Genomic DNA, 16,491 nt, shown 5'->3' on the forward strand with positions numbered 1-16,491 from the left:
GGTTTTTTGGGTGTGTGCTTTGAATTAGTTCCAAAATGGCTAATTTTTTTTTGTTGGGATAGAGGCGATATAAGGAAAATAGATAGTGATAGATTTTAATTACAAAAATTGTTTTTGTGTAACACTTTTCATTTATTTAATTTCACTCACTTTAAGATCTACACCATCCCTCAAGAGAACATGATTTCTTTTGCATGTTAGTTTGTGCTTGCAAGCTGTTTTCATTTCTAGGGACTTATCTCAATCGCTAAGTAGTTTGGCTGATTTTTTCATGCCGCATAGATTTTTTGAAATCATTAGTGTTTTTAGGCGTTTAAGTTTCAGAAATTTGTATTTGTTCTGCAACGTTAATTATTTAAGTGAAATTTAACAGAGTTGTTTTTGTGATTATGGCTTTTATGTATTACCTTGTGTATGTATGAACACTGCATATATATTATTTCCTAAATTTGGAAAGCACATTATATGTAATCTAGTACCCAGATCTTCCACGGTCATACGGAAGGAAGATCTGGTAAAGTTCGATTTCGAGCATGCTCAGTGCCAGCGAGGCCTGAAATACGGGCTTTTCTATCACTGCGCATGTTCGTACTCTCTGTTGTGATTTTGGGTGATTTTGCGGAATAAACATGGATTTCGAGAGTATTCTCGAACAGATTCTTTTGGGTAGAGGGCAAGGAAACCTTAAACTTAAGCCGAAACAGAAAGAAGCGCTACAGGTGATTGTTTTTGAACGGTCAAGATTGTTTAATTGTCGGAGCAACTCAGAAGCACTGAAAGGAGCGCTTAGGCTTAATCAATAAACGAGTGCTATTTTCTTCACACGATCTCGTGCAAAGTGTAGTTAGCTAAACTGTAAATTGAAAGCTAAAATGTTAAAGAGGGTTTAGGCCTAATCACTGAAACTAACGCTTTGGCTTAATCAGTAAACGAGTGCTATTTTCTTCACACAATCTTGTGAAAAGTGTAGTTAGCCAAACCGTAAATTGAAAGCGAAAATGTTAGAGTGCTTAGACCTAATCACTGCAACGAGTGCTATTTTCTTGACACGATCTCGTGAAAAATGTAGTTAATCTAACCGTAAAATTCACAGTTGATCACTACTTAATTCTCGAGTCACGCTTCAAGAACGAGAATAACTGTTATGAATAAATTACATACTTCAACTTGAATTTATTAGTTTCTCCGTACCGCGTAGCAAGCTACGCAGAACTTTATTCGAGTGGCAGGGTACCTGGGGCTTTCGTCGGTACATGTACCATTTACACAAACGTCGCAAAATTTTAAAATGATTTTCCTCAACTGTAAATCTTTTCCGGCGTCGGAAAAAACAAAACTTTCCTCCGCACAACTGACATTTATTCAAAACAGCACATGAACTTGCGAAAACCAAACCTTCATTAAGTGCCCCGCGAAATAAGCCAATCGGAGCGTAGATTGCATTGTCGCAACCTTTTTTTAGTAGCCAATGAAAAATGGTGTACTGTCGAACTTTACCAGATCTCACATTTCCAGTGACAGAGTGAGATCTGGGTACGAGATTACATTATATGTTCATGGAAGAATAATATTCTAAAAATCAACATGTTTATCCAATTAGAAGTATAGATCTCTATTCAAGAATTCTCATTATTTGGTGGAGAACAGTCATTTTCTGTTTTTACAAAATAATGAAAAGCAGCAAAATGATACTTCCCTCAAGACCTCTACTTCTTTATAACAGCAAAGAAACTCTTACCCAAAGAACTCATCTTCTTTTGAAAAGAATCCTAAACCTTCTCTGGTGACGAAGAATCTAACTTGAAAGATCCTTCAACGAAGACATAGTTTTATGATTAAAAGAATGATATATTCTTTTGGAAAGGATCTCGTGTTAGAGTCTGGTGTTTCGCTCTCTCTCATCTTCCACGATACAAAAAAAAAAACAAAACAAGACAAAGACAGTCTTTTAACATTTGAAACTAATCCCGGATCAGTGCATTCAGCAGCGACACAATCTGCTTTACATTTCCACGTTACACAAATTCTAATCGAAAATCCCAGGCAACACTTGAGAAACACAGCCCGTTGGTAACATATTCAGCACAGATTTTTGTCCAGGGATATCGCTCCAACACGTCATGTTGTTCCTTTTTCATTTCTAGGTTGATATATCCTAATTTTGCTAAAGACAATTGCATGCCATCGTGAATCAAATCCTCCACTCTCTCCGCCATTTTGGCGTTACGCCTACGCCTGCGCAATGGTGTTCATGACAAGAATTTTGTCATTCAAAACGGATTATCCCAGAGTCTCTCGTAACCCAACCCGCTGGTCAAGGGGAACGAAGACTCTGGGAACGAGATTGGTGTATTCACTGCTCATAATAAAATTTCTCGTTTAACTGTTTTTTAACCTTATTTTATAGTAAATGGCTGATTAGCCAAAACTTATTCTATTTAATAGAAGCTATAAAACTAACATAAATCTCACTCCACTACGTTATGGAACTCTTTGCAGTAACAACCCAACCCCAGGTGCCAGAAAATTTTTTTTTGCCAAGGTACGAGAGAACGCTACGCTAGTCAAAGGCAATGACTAAGGACTCAATTGCTTTCGTCTCGCGTAGCGTTGTCTCGGACCATGGAAAACTAGATGCTTCTGTGAAGCATACACTGCGTTGCCTGTGGTACGTGCTACAGAAAATCAGAAGGCACTGAATTGTGTGGTATTGAAATACAGCATTCCAGTCTCTGAAGAATAACAACTAAAAGAGAAGTGAGAAACATTGGCTTCTGGGCTGACATGTTGATAATTTTCAAGTTCCCTCACAACTTCTTTTCACCACAAGTGTGCCCTCTGAGCATCATCTAAACTTCACTGAAGTCAAGCCCTGTTTTGCGGGGTTAGGGTTAGGATGGGAGACCAAAACAATAAACCTCTCATAAAAACAGAAACATCTGACCGAAAATACTATTAACGCTAACAAATGCGAACTCAGCAAGGTACAGATTCTGTTAGCTTGCTTTATGCAAAACAAATATTGATAAAAAAGCAAATAACTATTGATACACAGTTTTCAGAAAGAGCAGAAGGAAGTTTCCCGGACGGCCGATCGAGAATAAAATATTTACGACATGAAAACAACATTAATTTTGAACCGTGAATATAGAATATAAAAAGTTACGATCAGCGACAAACATTTTGGGAGATTTTTGCTACGTTCAAGTAAATTGCAAAATCGAAAGTGACATGGCCGGAATTCAGCGGGCGCCGTGATTAAGTTACCGCGGCATGTTTACTCGCCAAACAGTGAAGCGTCTGTGTCAAATGATGGCAAGATACCGGGTTTTTGTAAGTTTCTTTTTCTCTCAAGTGTTATAAAGTTTGACAATGAAATGAGCGAAGTCAAAACAAAGATCACAATCGCCCAACTCTTGTTTATGCAAAGTCAAAATTTAGTCTCCAAGACGCGTACGACGTTATTTATCACCAGGTAATTCCATCATTTTGGAAATAGCAGCTACTTTATTATTCATCTGCGTTACAAGTTTTCACTGATTTTGGGGCTCATTTTGTTGAAACTCAAGCACGCTTTCAACAGGCCTGTGAACCCTTCCTGCTTACAGAGCAATACTAAAAAACTTCTCCCATATCACATTTGAACCTTAAGCTCGAAAATTCAATACACAACATGATATTATAATTCACAAAGGCAGAAAATACCACAGAATCCTTTTCCAGCGAAATATTTATTGAAACAAACAACATATTTGCTCTTAGAGGCGAAAACCTCTTCCTATTTCATTGCGTGCGTGAAGACAAGAAACTCAATCCTGTCAAATTACCATGTAAACTTCAGGTAAATATTATAGCTCACTTTGATTTCGTCTCGACGGGCGATAGATTTGTTGTCGAAGTCCAGTGCTCGTCGCTTTTGAGATTCCTGCCTACTTTATCCAACTAACTTTCCATTATTGAGCTCCATAAGGGTATATTTTGTTTAAGGATCCACTAAAACGCCATTCGCGTTACATGACTTTCGACGCCATTGCAGGCTAAGTTAACGATTCTACTGTGTCCACCAGAGAAATCTACGCAGTTCCACTACCCTCTCGATCCTAAGAAAATACTCGCAGAAGGCTCTGTCCACAAAGACACCACTTACCAGGGGAGTGACAGGCAAGACTTTTACCGACACGGAAAAAAAAAATAAATAAAATAAATAAAAATAAAAAAAAAAAGAAAACAAACAAACTAAACGCAGACCTCGACTGGGTTTGCCATGAGGCAACCCAGTAAAAATTCCTCTGGCAACCAGGGAACAAACCTCTACTCAATGCCCTAAATTACATTACAATACATTACTCTACAATAAACTCCAGAACGTTTTTGGGTAGATACATTGGGGAGTTTAATATCTACTACGCGACGGCAACAAAGACGTCACAAATTTTGCATATTTAATGAAGAAAACAATAGCTTTGCACGCTCTGCACGTGCATTTTTCATTTTTGAACATTTCTTTCACGTTTTCAGCAACTCTGCGACCTGAAATGACCAATTGTCAGGTTTTACGGAGAATGTGAACACAAGGAAACGTCAAGTATAAAATGAAAATGTTTGTAACCGCTGTTTTGTTTTCTTTTCCTGTTGAACAAGGCAACGAATTTGAGTTTTCTGTCGTCGCTTCAACATCGCACCTCCTAATTCAGTTCCTGAAATGTTGCGCTAACTTTTAGAAGTTAGACAAACCGACATAATGACGAAAAAGTTGATAAACCTAAACTTGCAGTTTTCAATGACATTTTCGTTACGGTTGCGTCGTAGATCTTAACCTCCGTATTTACAGTGAACGACACCTCAGAGCGCACTTCAGAATCGAAGAACATTATTAAAGGTGTAGAATGACCGCTTGCTATTGCATTTTCGGGAAGCTCCCTGCCACAGGGAATGGCTAGCTGACGTCATCGTTTACACCTCTTGTTAAACATCATAGGCGGCGTAACGCACCGTGTAGGCAACAATTGGGTTTAAAAAATTCAAAGAACTTGTTCAACTTTGTCATGTTTGTTACTCAGCAAAAGCTTAGCCTTACAAAATGTATATGTGAAATGTCTTTAACCCTCGCCGTCGTTGACATGACTCCTGAATATTTGGTTCTAAATAAAACCAAGAGGAAATATCAAATGTCAAATGTCAGGAATGTGATCTCGATTTACGAAGCTACGGTGGCCCGCAGGTTTTCTCAGACAAAAACAGTCAATATTAATATCCAAATAAAGCAGCTCATTGACCTCAATTCCCTTACGAGTTCTTTATAGGTTGAAGGTTTAAGATAATCATCAGTCAGGAAAGCAATCCCTCGAGTCTGTCTAAGCATTATGAAACAAGACGTCAGGAATTTATTGGCAACATTTGCGTGACAATGTGAGCACCTTCATTAGTCATACCATTCCCACAAAACATCATTTCTTTCACTTTGAGTTGGAGTTTACACTGATTGTGCCTACACTGGACGTCACAGGTTTGAGGTCGTTCGATTCTTTGAGGTGAGTAATGTCTTTCCCATGCATCTTTCAAATATGAAATTACAGCTTAAGTAGTGAATTTATTGAGAAGAACGGATCACTTCCGCCATCATGACGTAAACACCGAACAAGCCATTCTAATCTCCTTCTTGTAGATGTTTGCTAACACAGTAATTCTGAACTAACAATTGGTACATAAGAAAATGATATAGTCTCATTATGCGCACCTTACACAAACTTCTGGTTGATACACATAAAGGTGTTGTGGTCTAAAGGTTTGCATGTGGTGTCGAAGGGTTTCGTTGATCCCAACTAGAATTCACCTCTACCATAGTTTATAAAAAGTCAATTAGTTGTCTCCTGCCAGCTGGGGTGCTTAGCCATGTTTTGTTTGGTATGAAACATTTTTTGCTCTGTTCGTCGTAGCAAAACGCATTTGAGCATATCCATGCGGAAAATGTGGTAGACAAAAATGATACACGGTTCTTTAATATTCCGGTTTCATCAAATTTAAACTACCTTATTGCCAGTTTTGGCAACCCAGCTTCGAGTTAAGTCGACTTCTCTTGTGTTGGACAAAAAGCGCCCTAAAAGACGGCTTCAAAGTATTTTTCCTGCGCAAGCAAATGTATTGTTTAATTAAAATTATTAAGTAATTAAGTAATAACAGTGAATCATGTTCCCTCTGTCATAGACACAACATTACGTCGACTCTAAACAGTGCTGTACTTCTTATGTTGATGTAAGTGCATCAATTGATTACATATATCCAAGGAACTGTAGTGATAGGGCAAGCAAAAATATTCAAGGGATTCGTCCGTAGCTCTACAAGGTGAGCAGCCTGAGTAAAATGTTTCTGTCCATTTCCTGTAGGACGCTAATTTTTTACCGCAGTATCTGTTTCGTGTTTTGTACTGACAATCTAGCTCTCATTCTTGTGTCTAAGACTGCACCAAATGCTAGCATGTAATTTATTTCCAATTCAGTTGATCGTTTTGAACTCAGTATGAATTAGGAGTTTTGGATCGTAATCGTAAATTCGAAGACAAATTACTTCCGGCAAGAATTCACGTCCAAATTTGCATGTACTTGAAGATCGAAATACTGTTCCCTGTTGTGCGCTCCAATCCTCACAGAACCCATTTTATAGTAATCGTATCTATTGCAATTATAAACTCAAAAATCTCGTTTAAGGTCGCTCAAACCGGTTTCAACAATTTAGAGGGATGTCTTATTTGTAGGAATAAGCCTACGACACTGTTTCACTTGACGGTAATGTTATGGTACCAAATGAAACGGCAATAATTGCTTTATAACAAGATGGACATATTCATGTGACGTAATAAATAATAAATTAACATGGAAACAAAAAAACCATCTAAGATGCCCTATGTATTGTTTCCGATTGTGAAGGTAGCTATGAAGCTGCTCCAGATAATTTTTTTCAACTTTGCAGAGAGTTTTATCTTTGCCTGATAATCACTCTCCAGCAATATATGGTGTTTTTGGATGCCTTTTTTGTTGCCGTGGTAACCTATTACGTCACATTCATGAGTGCAGTTATTGGTGTTTTGTATGGTACCATAACATTGCCGTTAAGTGAAGCAGTTGGGTAGATTCAATTCTTTCCAACAGTACAGTTTTTTGGAAGTGTGAAAACTGGCTTGAGCCTGTTTAAGAGGTTAAGCGACTCTATACCCCAATGGGGGCCATAAGGATTTATGATGATGATGATGATGATGATGACCAATTTGCCATTCATAATGGAAATAAATTTACCATTACAAAAATATTTCTTCGATACTTCTGCATGCTAAGGATTTTCCTAGTTTTTATCAAGCGCAACATTTCATAAGTAGATTTTTCTTAATTTAAAATTACAGAAGTTTATATCAGCCCGACTGAAGTGTCTTCCAACATGTTGAAACTGTTAATTTCTATCGTTTGCTAACTGGTAAGGTAAAGTCTGCTACGAGCCTAGAAGACCCATCAGGCCCATCGGGCTGGCGCTTATCTCCGGTTACTGTACCATGAAGCGACTAGGAGTATTTCAACTCCCCCCTGAGTGGAGAGAGACACCGTGAGAGTGAAGTGACTTGCCCAAGAACACAACACGATGTCCCCGGCCAGGCAACGCGAGAGCGAGGGCGTGATCCCGCGTGCATTTGCAGCTCACGCGCGCTTGGTCGCACTTTTTTTTAGGTCTCTGTCCCATAAAGGCTATATTTTATCTCTAAAAACACTTAAGTGTTTCATTGATTTCCCTCTTACTTATTTTGATGGATGAAAAAGGATTGGCTGGAGTATCGAAACGCCTGAAACACTGGGTCTCCGGATTAAAACATGGCAAGCTTCATTCAAATTTCTCCAAACCGTAGTTGCCGTCAAAATATGTTCTAACATGTTGGTTACTAAAATGAGATCTTTTTGGGTATGTGTACGCTATATCTGATATCTAATTAAGGAAAAAGCATATTGGATAGGGCTTTTGTTTACGCATAGTAACGTTTTCGACGCAGTTTCTGCGACGAAAGGATTCTGCGCCGCTTCAACTTAGAATGAATCATTGTGTATTGGATAGGTTTCCGTGCAAATTTTAAACTCATTTTGTAAGCCAGGCAAAAGTCGTCGACACGGAGCGAGTAATGGAACTCTTTTGCCACTGTGTCTTTAAAAAATTCTGTTTCAAACATCAAAACTTTCAAATTTATTCTCTTCTAGAGAGCAGGTTAAAGCGCATCTTTCCAGAAAGAGCAATCATTGTTCTTTTCCCGTAAAAGGAGAAAGAAATGAAATCCATTTATGCATTATATTTATTCATTTGTTTTTGGTTTAGGTCCTTTTCGCTGCTGTGGCATTGCTTTATTATCACTAATTCGTGATGTCCTTGCACCCTTATCGTGACGAGGAGTTAAATCATTTCAAGTGTTTGTCTCTGGTTTTAAATGAATTCCCAAACGCTTTACGTCAGACTTTTAAGACGATGTGGGACACCACCATTGGGCATCGCCCTGGATACCAGCTTTGGGATGACTCCACTGCTGTGAGAAATCTCTTTCTCTCTACAGAGGGAGGGACAACTAAAGTTCCTACCAACCAGTCGTACAATGAGTGGGATTGCACTGCCTTATTCCAGGCTACTATCTATGCAAAATCCTTCAGCATGCGTTACAGAACACTTAGTGATTTGTATGTGAAGCCCCGAGCTATTCCTCATGGAAGTTTCCATGGATCTGTGTTGAGCCCTGTAGGTGATAATGCCGAAACCTTTGCACTGGCCATTGATCAGCTTCGGCGTTTGAGGAATACGGTTTGTCATTCCTCTCGCTTGGAGATGGACAAAGCAACATTTGACCAGAACATTCAGTATGCTAAAGAAGCGTTCAAAGCTCTGGGAATTTCAACTGCATCGATTGATGCCTTTGGAAGTTTGACTGCATCTGACTTTCCAATAGCAGAAGTCCGTAAGTTGGAACAACAGGTAAGGGAAGAGAAGCAAGCACACATAAAATGTTTAGAGAGCAGAAATGCAGATATGGAAAAGATTGAGGAGTCCTTAGCAGCCATAGAACAGAAAGTGGAAAGCCTCACTGCCAGCAAAGAAGAGGTCGCTATGCTAGAGCAAAGGGTTGCGGAGCAGATGAATTCAGCTGAGGAGGGCTTGAGGATGCAACAGGAAGATATAAGTGCGATAGGAAAGGAGATCCATGAGCTAAAAAAGAAGGAAGAGGAACGAAATACAGAAACAGAAAATACAGGTAAAAAGAAGGACTAAACTGTTTTCAAGCCTCTATTTAAAAAGCAGGATATAGCAATAGGCGTAATAAACAACTTACTTACGATGAAAAGATGACAACAAGACAGACAGATCTTCCGTGTATCAATAAAAACCATATCTTGTGTCGTTTAAAAAAAGACACAAGTCACATAAAAATAAACGAGACTGTTACAATACCGCTCGAAACTACTTGTGCACTTGCCCCGTGGTTCTTCTAGGTTTGTTTTCCACTACAAAAGGCATTCTTAAGTTTTTGAAAGTGTCACAACTGTTAACATTTGTAAGACTGCGTGACTGTTTGGAAAGTGATTGGATCGAAAAGTGAAGTCAACATACAGGTTCTCAAGTGGGAAGTTTTAAATCCTTTCCTTAGTTCACAAGGACACTTTCTTTTATAAGCGTTGTAATTTAAACATTTCCGAGAGGTACAGTAGTTGAAACCAAAGAGAGAAACGATCCTCGCACTTTTCTAGACAATTTAAGCAATTGTGTCAAAATTCAGGTGGTTCCAACGGTGCAATTCTCTACCAACTGAACTATGCCAAGCCACACAGCTGGAAGCAGGTAAATTTGTTGGGCTCATGTGTTTCCGTGAAAGGATTCAATGAAGAAAATGTAGATATTACATTGAAGTGCGGGCTATTTAACGGTTCTATCGCGAAAGCGAGCGCGATATCGCCTAATACTTGACCGACGATGCCGAAGGCCGAGTCGGCTAAAATTAGGCGATATCACGCAAGCTTGCGCGCTATAACTGTATTATAATTCAACACGTTGATAACAAGTGAAAGATTCCGAACTTGTAACATTTGTGAAGCGGCGCCGTTCCGTCATTTTCACATTCTCTTGCGAAATCTGCATCTATCTCCGAATAGACGTCATGTAGGCCTGCATCTATCAGTGTATCAGTGTACCAATGTGTTGATTTATTAAGACTAATATCTTCATTTCTTTAGTTATTAAATTTGTTCTACAGCTAAGCAAATCAAAGCCTTAAGCCGATTTGTGAGATGACGTCACAAACAAATTATCTTTAATTTATGCCGTAAAGAGGAGTTTCTGCACTGACGTCATCTCAGGAACGTGGCCAATACTGTATAGGGTCTGTCTTGGTTTAAATGACTGCAAATATATTTTGCTATCTCTACAATGCAATGAAAAGGAAACGGGAAATATGTCTGTTAAATTATAATTTCAGTTATGTTCACGAAGTTAAAGATGATATTTGTTCTTACTTCTTAAAAACCTTCTCTACAGTTTACAAAGTCTCAACGAGACAAAGGATATCCAAAAAATAATAACAAGTAAGCAATGTCTACTTTGTATTTTACTTTGCATTACAAAGACATCAAGCCAACAGTGCCAAGATCTCGTCTTCCTTCAATGGTTCCAAACTTCACTGGCCGACAGAGTGAATGCCAAGAGATCGTGGATCTCGTGAGTTCCGAACATACCCGAATCGTGACGATCTGGGGATCACCCGGATTCGGAAAAACATCGGTGGCAATAGCAGTGGGGCACCAACTGCAGTCTCAAGGCTTTCCTGTTTGTTTTCTTTCGTCACGAGGACTCCAGACAAAGGCAGATCTGATATCAAAGCTTTTCAGCCTCGCAAGACAACCCACCACGAGTCAGAGATCAGTACCTCAGCCTCTGTCGTTAGAAGATGAGTTAATCGAGACCCTCGGCAACATTTCAGATTCCCTCGTATTTATTCTTGATAATGTAGATGATCTACTAGAGAGTGGAATTCCAAAAGTAAAAGAAGACGTCCTGCAACTATTTGAACAAATTCTCATGCAAAATGAGAAGATAACTCTGGTGGTGACCACACGAGAATCATTTGAGTTTATGAACTTGAATTTCCAAGGTCACAAATCAATAAGAATAAGGCCACTGGATGATACCTCATCTCATGCTATAGTTCATGAATTGGTGCCAAATGCTAGTCCCGATGACTGCGCAAGAATTGCCCAAATATGTGGGTGTGTGCCTCTTGCAATGATGTTAATGTGCTCTCTAGTTTGTGAAGATGATGTTCAAACAAGTCAGTGTTTGAACGAAATCACTGAGTCCGCAACAGAAAGTATCGTCGATATCTTAGACAATCCAGATTATCCAGCTAATCAACGAATAAAGTTGCTGTATGAAAAGTCTTTCCTCCGACTTTCTCCCGCAGAAAAAGAAGCATTTGTGTCTTTGTCTGTTGTTCCGGGATGTTTTACCACGGATCTCGCCTCAGCTGTATTGAATGTTACGGAAGTGATTGAGACCAAGAAAATGTTGCAGCGACTCCGAAGAAAATCTCTTCTCGATTCAAACTCCCACTCTGGAAAATTTGCAATGCATAAGCTCCTTCAGTCATTTGCTAAAGAAGCAGGCGAACAGCGTATGGAAGAAATAGTAGGAATTGCAAAGTGCCGTTTCCATGCGTATTTCATTTCTCGTTTCGACAAATTGAATGCTGAGTTTCTAGATGGACATTCCATGGATGCATTCGTTGCATTCTATGAGGAAAAACAGCTTTTTATAGAAAGCCTAGTAGACGGTTGCACTGATCCCAGGATAGCCGAGAATGTTTTCAAAGTTTTGATAAAAGCAGAAATGTTTCTGGACTCGCTGTTTTGGTGTTCCACAGAATCTTATGATTTTGATAATATCTACGATTCGGCCTTAAAGGCAGCCAGTGCTCTGGGAAATATACATTACCAGAGGCATTTACTAGTTTCTAAATCCTTTGCTGAAATTACTTGGGGAGCAGAAGGAAATGCAATGCAACTTCTCAAGAAGGCATATGAAATGGAGTCGACATCTTGTTCAGGTGCTGATGATGAAAGGAGTAAATACTTGTGTTACTTTGGCATCTGTCAGCTTGTTATTGGCAAAGTTAAGAGCGGGATACAGTGCCTGCTAGAGGCTCTTTCTTTAATGCATGAAGGTGGAGAGCAGAAAATTCTGAAGCTCGTTGTTTACCAAGTCATTGCTGTCTATTATCAGTTCTTAAACGACCCATCTACCTCGACTTACTACTATAACAAAGCACGCAAAGAATGCAATTCCGCGGCAGACGAGCAACTGATTGTTATTCCACCTCTTGGATGCAAAGGAAAAGAACCAAAAAATTGTAAAAAGCTTCAAACGAACACTTTTGACTTGGATAATTATTGGCCATTGCAATTCCTAGTTATATTTCACATCAGGAAAGCTGCAAAAAACTTCTTTGACACTGACACCCAGCAATTTGTAATCAACCCTGCCTTTCGAATATTAAATGATCTCCAAATAAATTCCAAAACCCCTTTTTATTTGTTTCATTTTTGCGGTAATGTTATGGCACTTCTGGGGTCAACATTCACAGAAGAGGGAATTGTTAACGGATCAGGTTTCGAAGAATCAGTCACACGTCACCAAGCAACACTCGAGCAATTCAAACATATCTCTTCAGGCCCAGAAGGGAAAGTTGATTCAACCGTGACCTTTCGTTCTCAAGAATGCAACCAGCCTCTCGCAAAGTTCTACCAAGACTTCGGTGAATTGCACCAACGCAAAAAGAACTACTCAAAGGCTCTATATTTCAAAACGTCCGCTCTTAATATCATATTGAGAACAAATAGACAGGAAGAAAATGCATTCTTAGCCCATAGCTACCATTCACTCGGGGAGACACAGTATTCGCTGGGTGATTTTACTTCTGCTCTCCACTCTGCCAAACGGGCATTGCAAGTGCGAATAAAAGTGTTCGGAGAAGATCATGCAAGCACAGCTGATAGTTACCATTTACTCGAGATGGCACAGTATTCGTTAGGTGATTTTACCTCTGCTCTCCAGTCTGCTAAACGGGCATTGCAAGTACGAATAAAAGTGTTCGGAGAAGATCATGCAAGCGCAGCTGATAGTTACCATTTTCTTGGCGTGATACAGAATTCGTTAGGTGATTTTACCTCTGCTCTACAGTCAAAGCAAAGGTCGTTAGATATACGGACAAAAGTGGTTGGACAAGATCATAGAAGCACAGCCAATAGTTAGCACTCATTCGGAGTGACACAGCATTCGTTAGGTGATTTTACCTCTGCTCTCCACTCTGCCAAACGGGCATTGCAAGTGCGAATAAAAGTGTTCGGAGAAGATCATGCAAGCACAGCTGATAGTTACCATTTACTCGAGATGGCACAGTATTCGTTAGGTGATTTTATCTCTGCTCTCCAGTCTGCTAAACGGGCATTGCAAGTACGAATAAAAGTGTTCGGAGAAGATCATGCAAGCGCAGCTGATAGTTACCATTTTCTTGGCGTGATACAGAATTCGTTAGGTGATTTTACCTCTGCTCTACAGTCAAAGCAAAGGTCGTTAGATATACGGACAAAAGTGGTTGGACAAGATCATAGAAGCACAGCCAATAGTTAGCACTCATTCGGAGTGACACAGCATTCGTTAGGTGATTTTACCTCTGCTCTCCACTCTGCCAAACGGGCATTGCAAGTGCGAATAAAACTATTCGGAGAAGATCATGCAAGCACAGCTGATAGTTACGATTCACTCGGGGTCACACAGCATTCCTTAAGTGATTTTACCTCTGCTCTCCAGTCTGCCAAACGGGCATTGCAAGTGCGAAGAAAACTATTCGGAGAAGATCATGCAAGCACAGCTGATAGTTACGATTCACTCGGGGTGACACAGCATTCCTTAGGTGATTTTACCTCTGCTCTCCAGTCTGCCAAACGGGCATTGCAAGTACGAATAAAAGTGTTCGGAGAAGATCATGCAAGCACAGCTGATAGTTACCACTTACTTGGGGTGATAAAGAATTCGTTAGATGACTTTACCTCTGCTCTCGAATCTGCCAAACGGGCATTGCAAGTGCGAATAAAACTATTCGGAGAAGATCATGCAAGCACAACTGATACTTACCAGTTAATTGGGGTGACACAGCATTCGTTAGGTGATTTTACCTCTGCTCTGCAGTCTGCCAAACGGGCATTGCAAGTGCGAATAAAACTATTCGGAGAAGATCATGCAAGCACAGCTGATAGTTACAATTCACTCCGGGTGAAACAGCATTCGTTAGGTGATTTTACCTCTGCTCTCCAGTCTGCCAAACGGGCATTGCAAGTGCGAAAAAAACTATTCGGAGAAGATCATGCAAGCACAGCTGATAGTTACGATTCTCTCGGGGTGACACAGCATTCGTTAGGTGAATTTACTTCTGCTCTACAGTCAAAGCAACGGTCGTTAGATATACGGACAAAAGTGGTTGGACAAGATCATGGAAGCACAGCCAATAGTTACCATTCACTTGGGGTGACACAGCATTCGTTAGGTGATTTTAGCTCTGCTCTCCACTCTGCCAAACGGGCATTGCAAGTGCGAATAAAACTTTTCGGAGAAGATCATGCACGCACAGCTGATAGTTACCATTTACTTGGGGTGATACAGAATTCGTTAGATGATTTTACCTCTGCTCTCCAGTCTACCAAACGGGCATTGCAAGTGCGAATAAATGTGTTCGGAAAAGATCATGCACGCACAGCTGATAGTTACCATTTACTTGGGGTGATACAGAATTCGTTAGATGATTTTACCTCTGCTCTCCAGTCTGCCAAACGGGCATTGCAAGTGCGAATAAAACTATTCGGAGAAGATCATGCAAGCACAGCTGATAGTTACCATTTTCTTGGCGTGATACAGAATTCGTTAGGTGATTTTACCTCTGCTCTACAGTCAAAGAAAAGGTCGTTAGATATACGGACAAAAGTGGTTGGACAAGATCATAGAAGCACAGCCAATAGTTACCACTCACTCGGAGTGACACAGCATTTGTTAGGTGATTTTACCTCTGCTCTCCAGTCTGCTACACGGGCATTGCAAGTGCGAATAAAAGTGTTCGGAGAAGATCATGCAAGCACAGCTGATAGTTACCACTTACTTGGGGTGATAAAGAATTCGTTAGATGATTTTACCTCTGCTCTCCAGTCTGCCAAACGGGCATTGCAAGTGCGAATAAAACTATTCGGAGAAGATCATGCAAGCACAGCTGATAGTTACCAGTTAATTGGGGGGACACAGCATTCGTTAGGTGATTTTACCTCTGCTCTCCAGTCTGCCAAACGAACATTGCAAGTGCGAATAAAACTATTTGGAGAAGATCATACAAGCACAGCTGATAGTTACGATTCACTCCGGGTGAAACAGCATTCGTTAGGTGATTTTACCTCTGCTCTGCAGTCTGCCAAACGGGCATTGCAAGTGCGAATAAAACTATTCGGAGAAGATCATGCAAGCACAGCTGATAGTTACGATTCACTCGGGGTCACACAGCATTCGTTAGGTGATTTTACCTCTGCTCTCCATTCTGGCAAACGGGCATTGCAAGCGCGAATAAAAGTGTTCGGAGAAGATCATGCACGCACAGCTGATAGTTACCATTTACTTGGGGTGATACAGAATTCGTTAGATGATTTTACCTCTGCTCTCCAGTCTACCAAACGGGCATTGCAAGTGCGAATAAATGTGTTCGGAAAAGATCATGCACGCACAGCTGATAGTTACCATTTACTTGGGGTGATACAGAATTCGTTAGATGATTTTACCTCTGCTCTCCAGTCTGCCAAACGGGCATTGCAAGTACGAATAAAACTATTCGGAGAAGATCATGCAAGCACAGCTGATAGTTACCATTTTCTTGGCGTGATACAGAATTCGTTAGGTGATTTTATCTCTGCTCTACAGTCAAAGAAAAGGTCGTTAGATATACGGACAAAAGTGGTTGGACAAGATCATAGAACCACAGCCAATAGTTACCACTCACTCGGAGTGACACAGCATTCGTTAGGTGATTTTACCTCTGCTCTCCAGTCTACCAAACGGGCATTGCAAGCGCGAATAAAAGTGTTCGGTAAAGATCATGCATGCACAGCTGATAGTTACCATATACTTGGGGTGATACAGCATTCGTTAGGTGATTTTACCTCTGCTCTCCAGTCTGCCAAACTGGCATTGCAAGTGCGAGTAAAACTATTCGGAGAAGATCATGCAAGCACAGCTGATAGTTACGATTTACTCTGGGTGACACAGCATTCGTTAGGTGATTTTACCTTTGCTCTCCAGTCTACCAAACGGGCATTGCAAGTCCGAATAAAAGTTTTCGGAGAAGATCATGCAAGCACAGCTGATAGTTGACATTCACTCGGGGTGACACAGGATTCG

At 40.2% G+C, this 16,491-nt stretch overlaps 1 protein-coding gene and 1 pseudogene across 1 annotated transcript; both read left to right on the forward strand.

Annotated features, from left to right (window-relative positions):
* Positions 1-5,384: 5,384 nt before the first annotated feature.
* LOC137984930 (uncharacterized) lies at positions 5,385-13,347 on the forward strand. The gene is made up of 4 exons (XM_068832268.1): positions 5,385-5,531; positions 6,205-6,342; positions 8,347-9,268; positions 10,634-13,347. Exons 3-4 carry the CDS (start codon positions 8,392-8,394, stop codon positions 13,312-13,314), a joined length of 3,558 nt encoding a protein of 1,185 aa, XP_068688369.1. The 5' UTR covers positions 5,385-5,531; positions 6,205-6,342; positions 8,347-8,391; the 3' UTR covers positions 13,315-13,347.
* Positions 13,347-16,464, forward strand: LOC137984931 (tetratricopeptide repeat protein 28-like; annotated as a pseudogene).
* Positions 16,465-16,491: the final 27 nt, after the last annotated feature.

Source organism: Montipora foliosa, chromosome 14, assembly GCF_036669935.1.
Source record: "Montipora foliosa isolate CH-2021 chromosome 14, ASM3666993v2, whole genome shotgun sequence".
Taxonomy (NCBI): Eukaryota; Metazoa; Cnidaria; class Anthozoa; order Scleractinia; family Acroporidae; genus Montipora; species Montipora foliosa.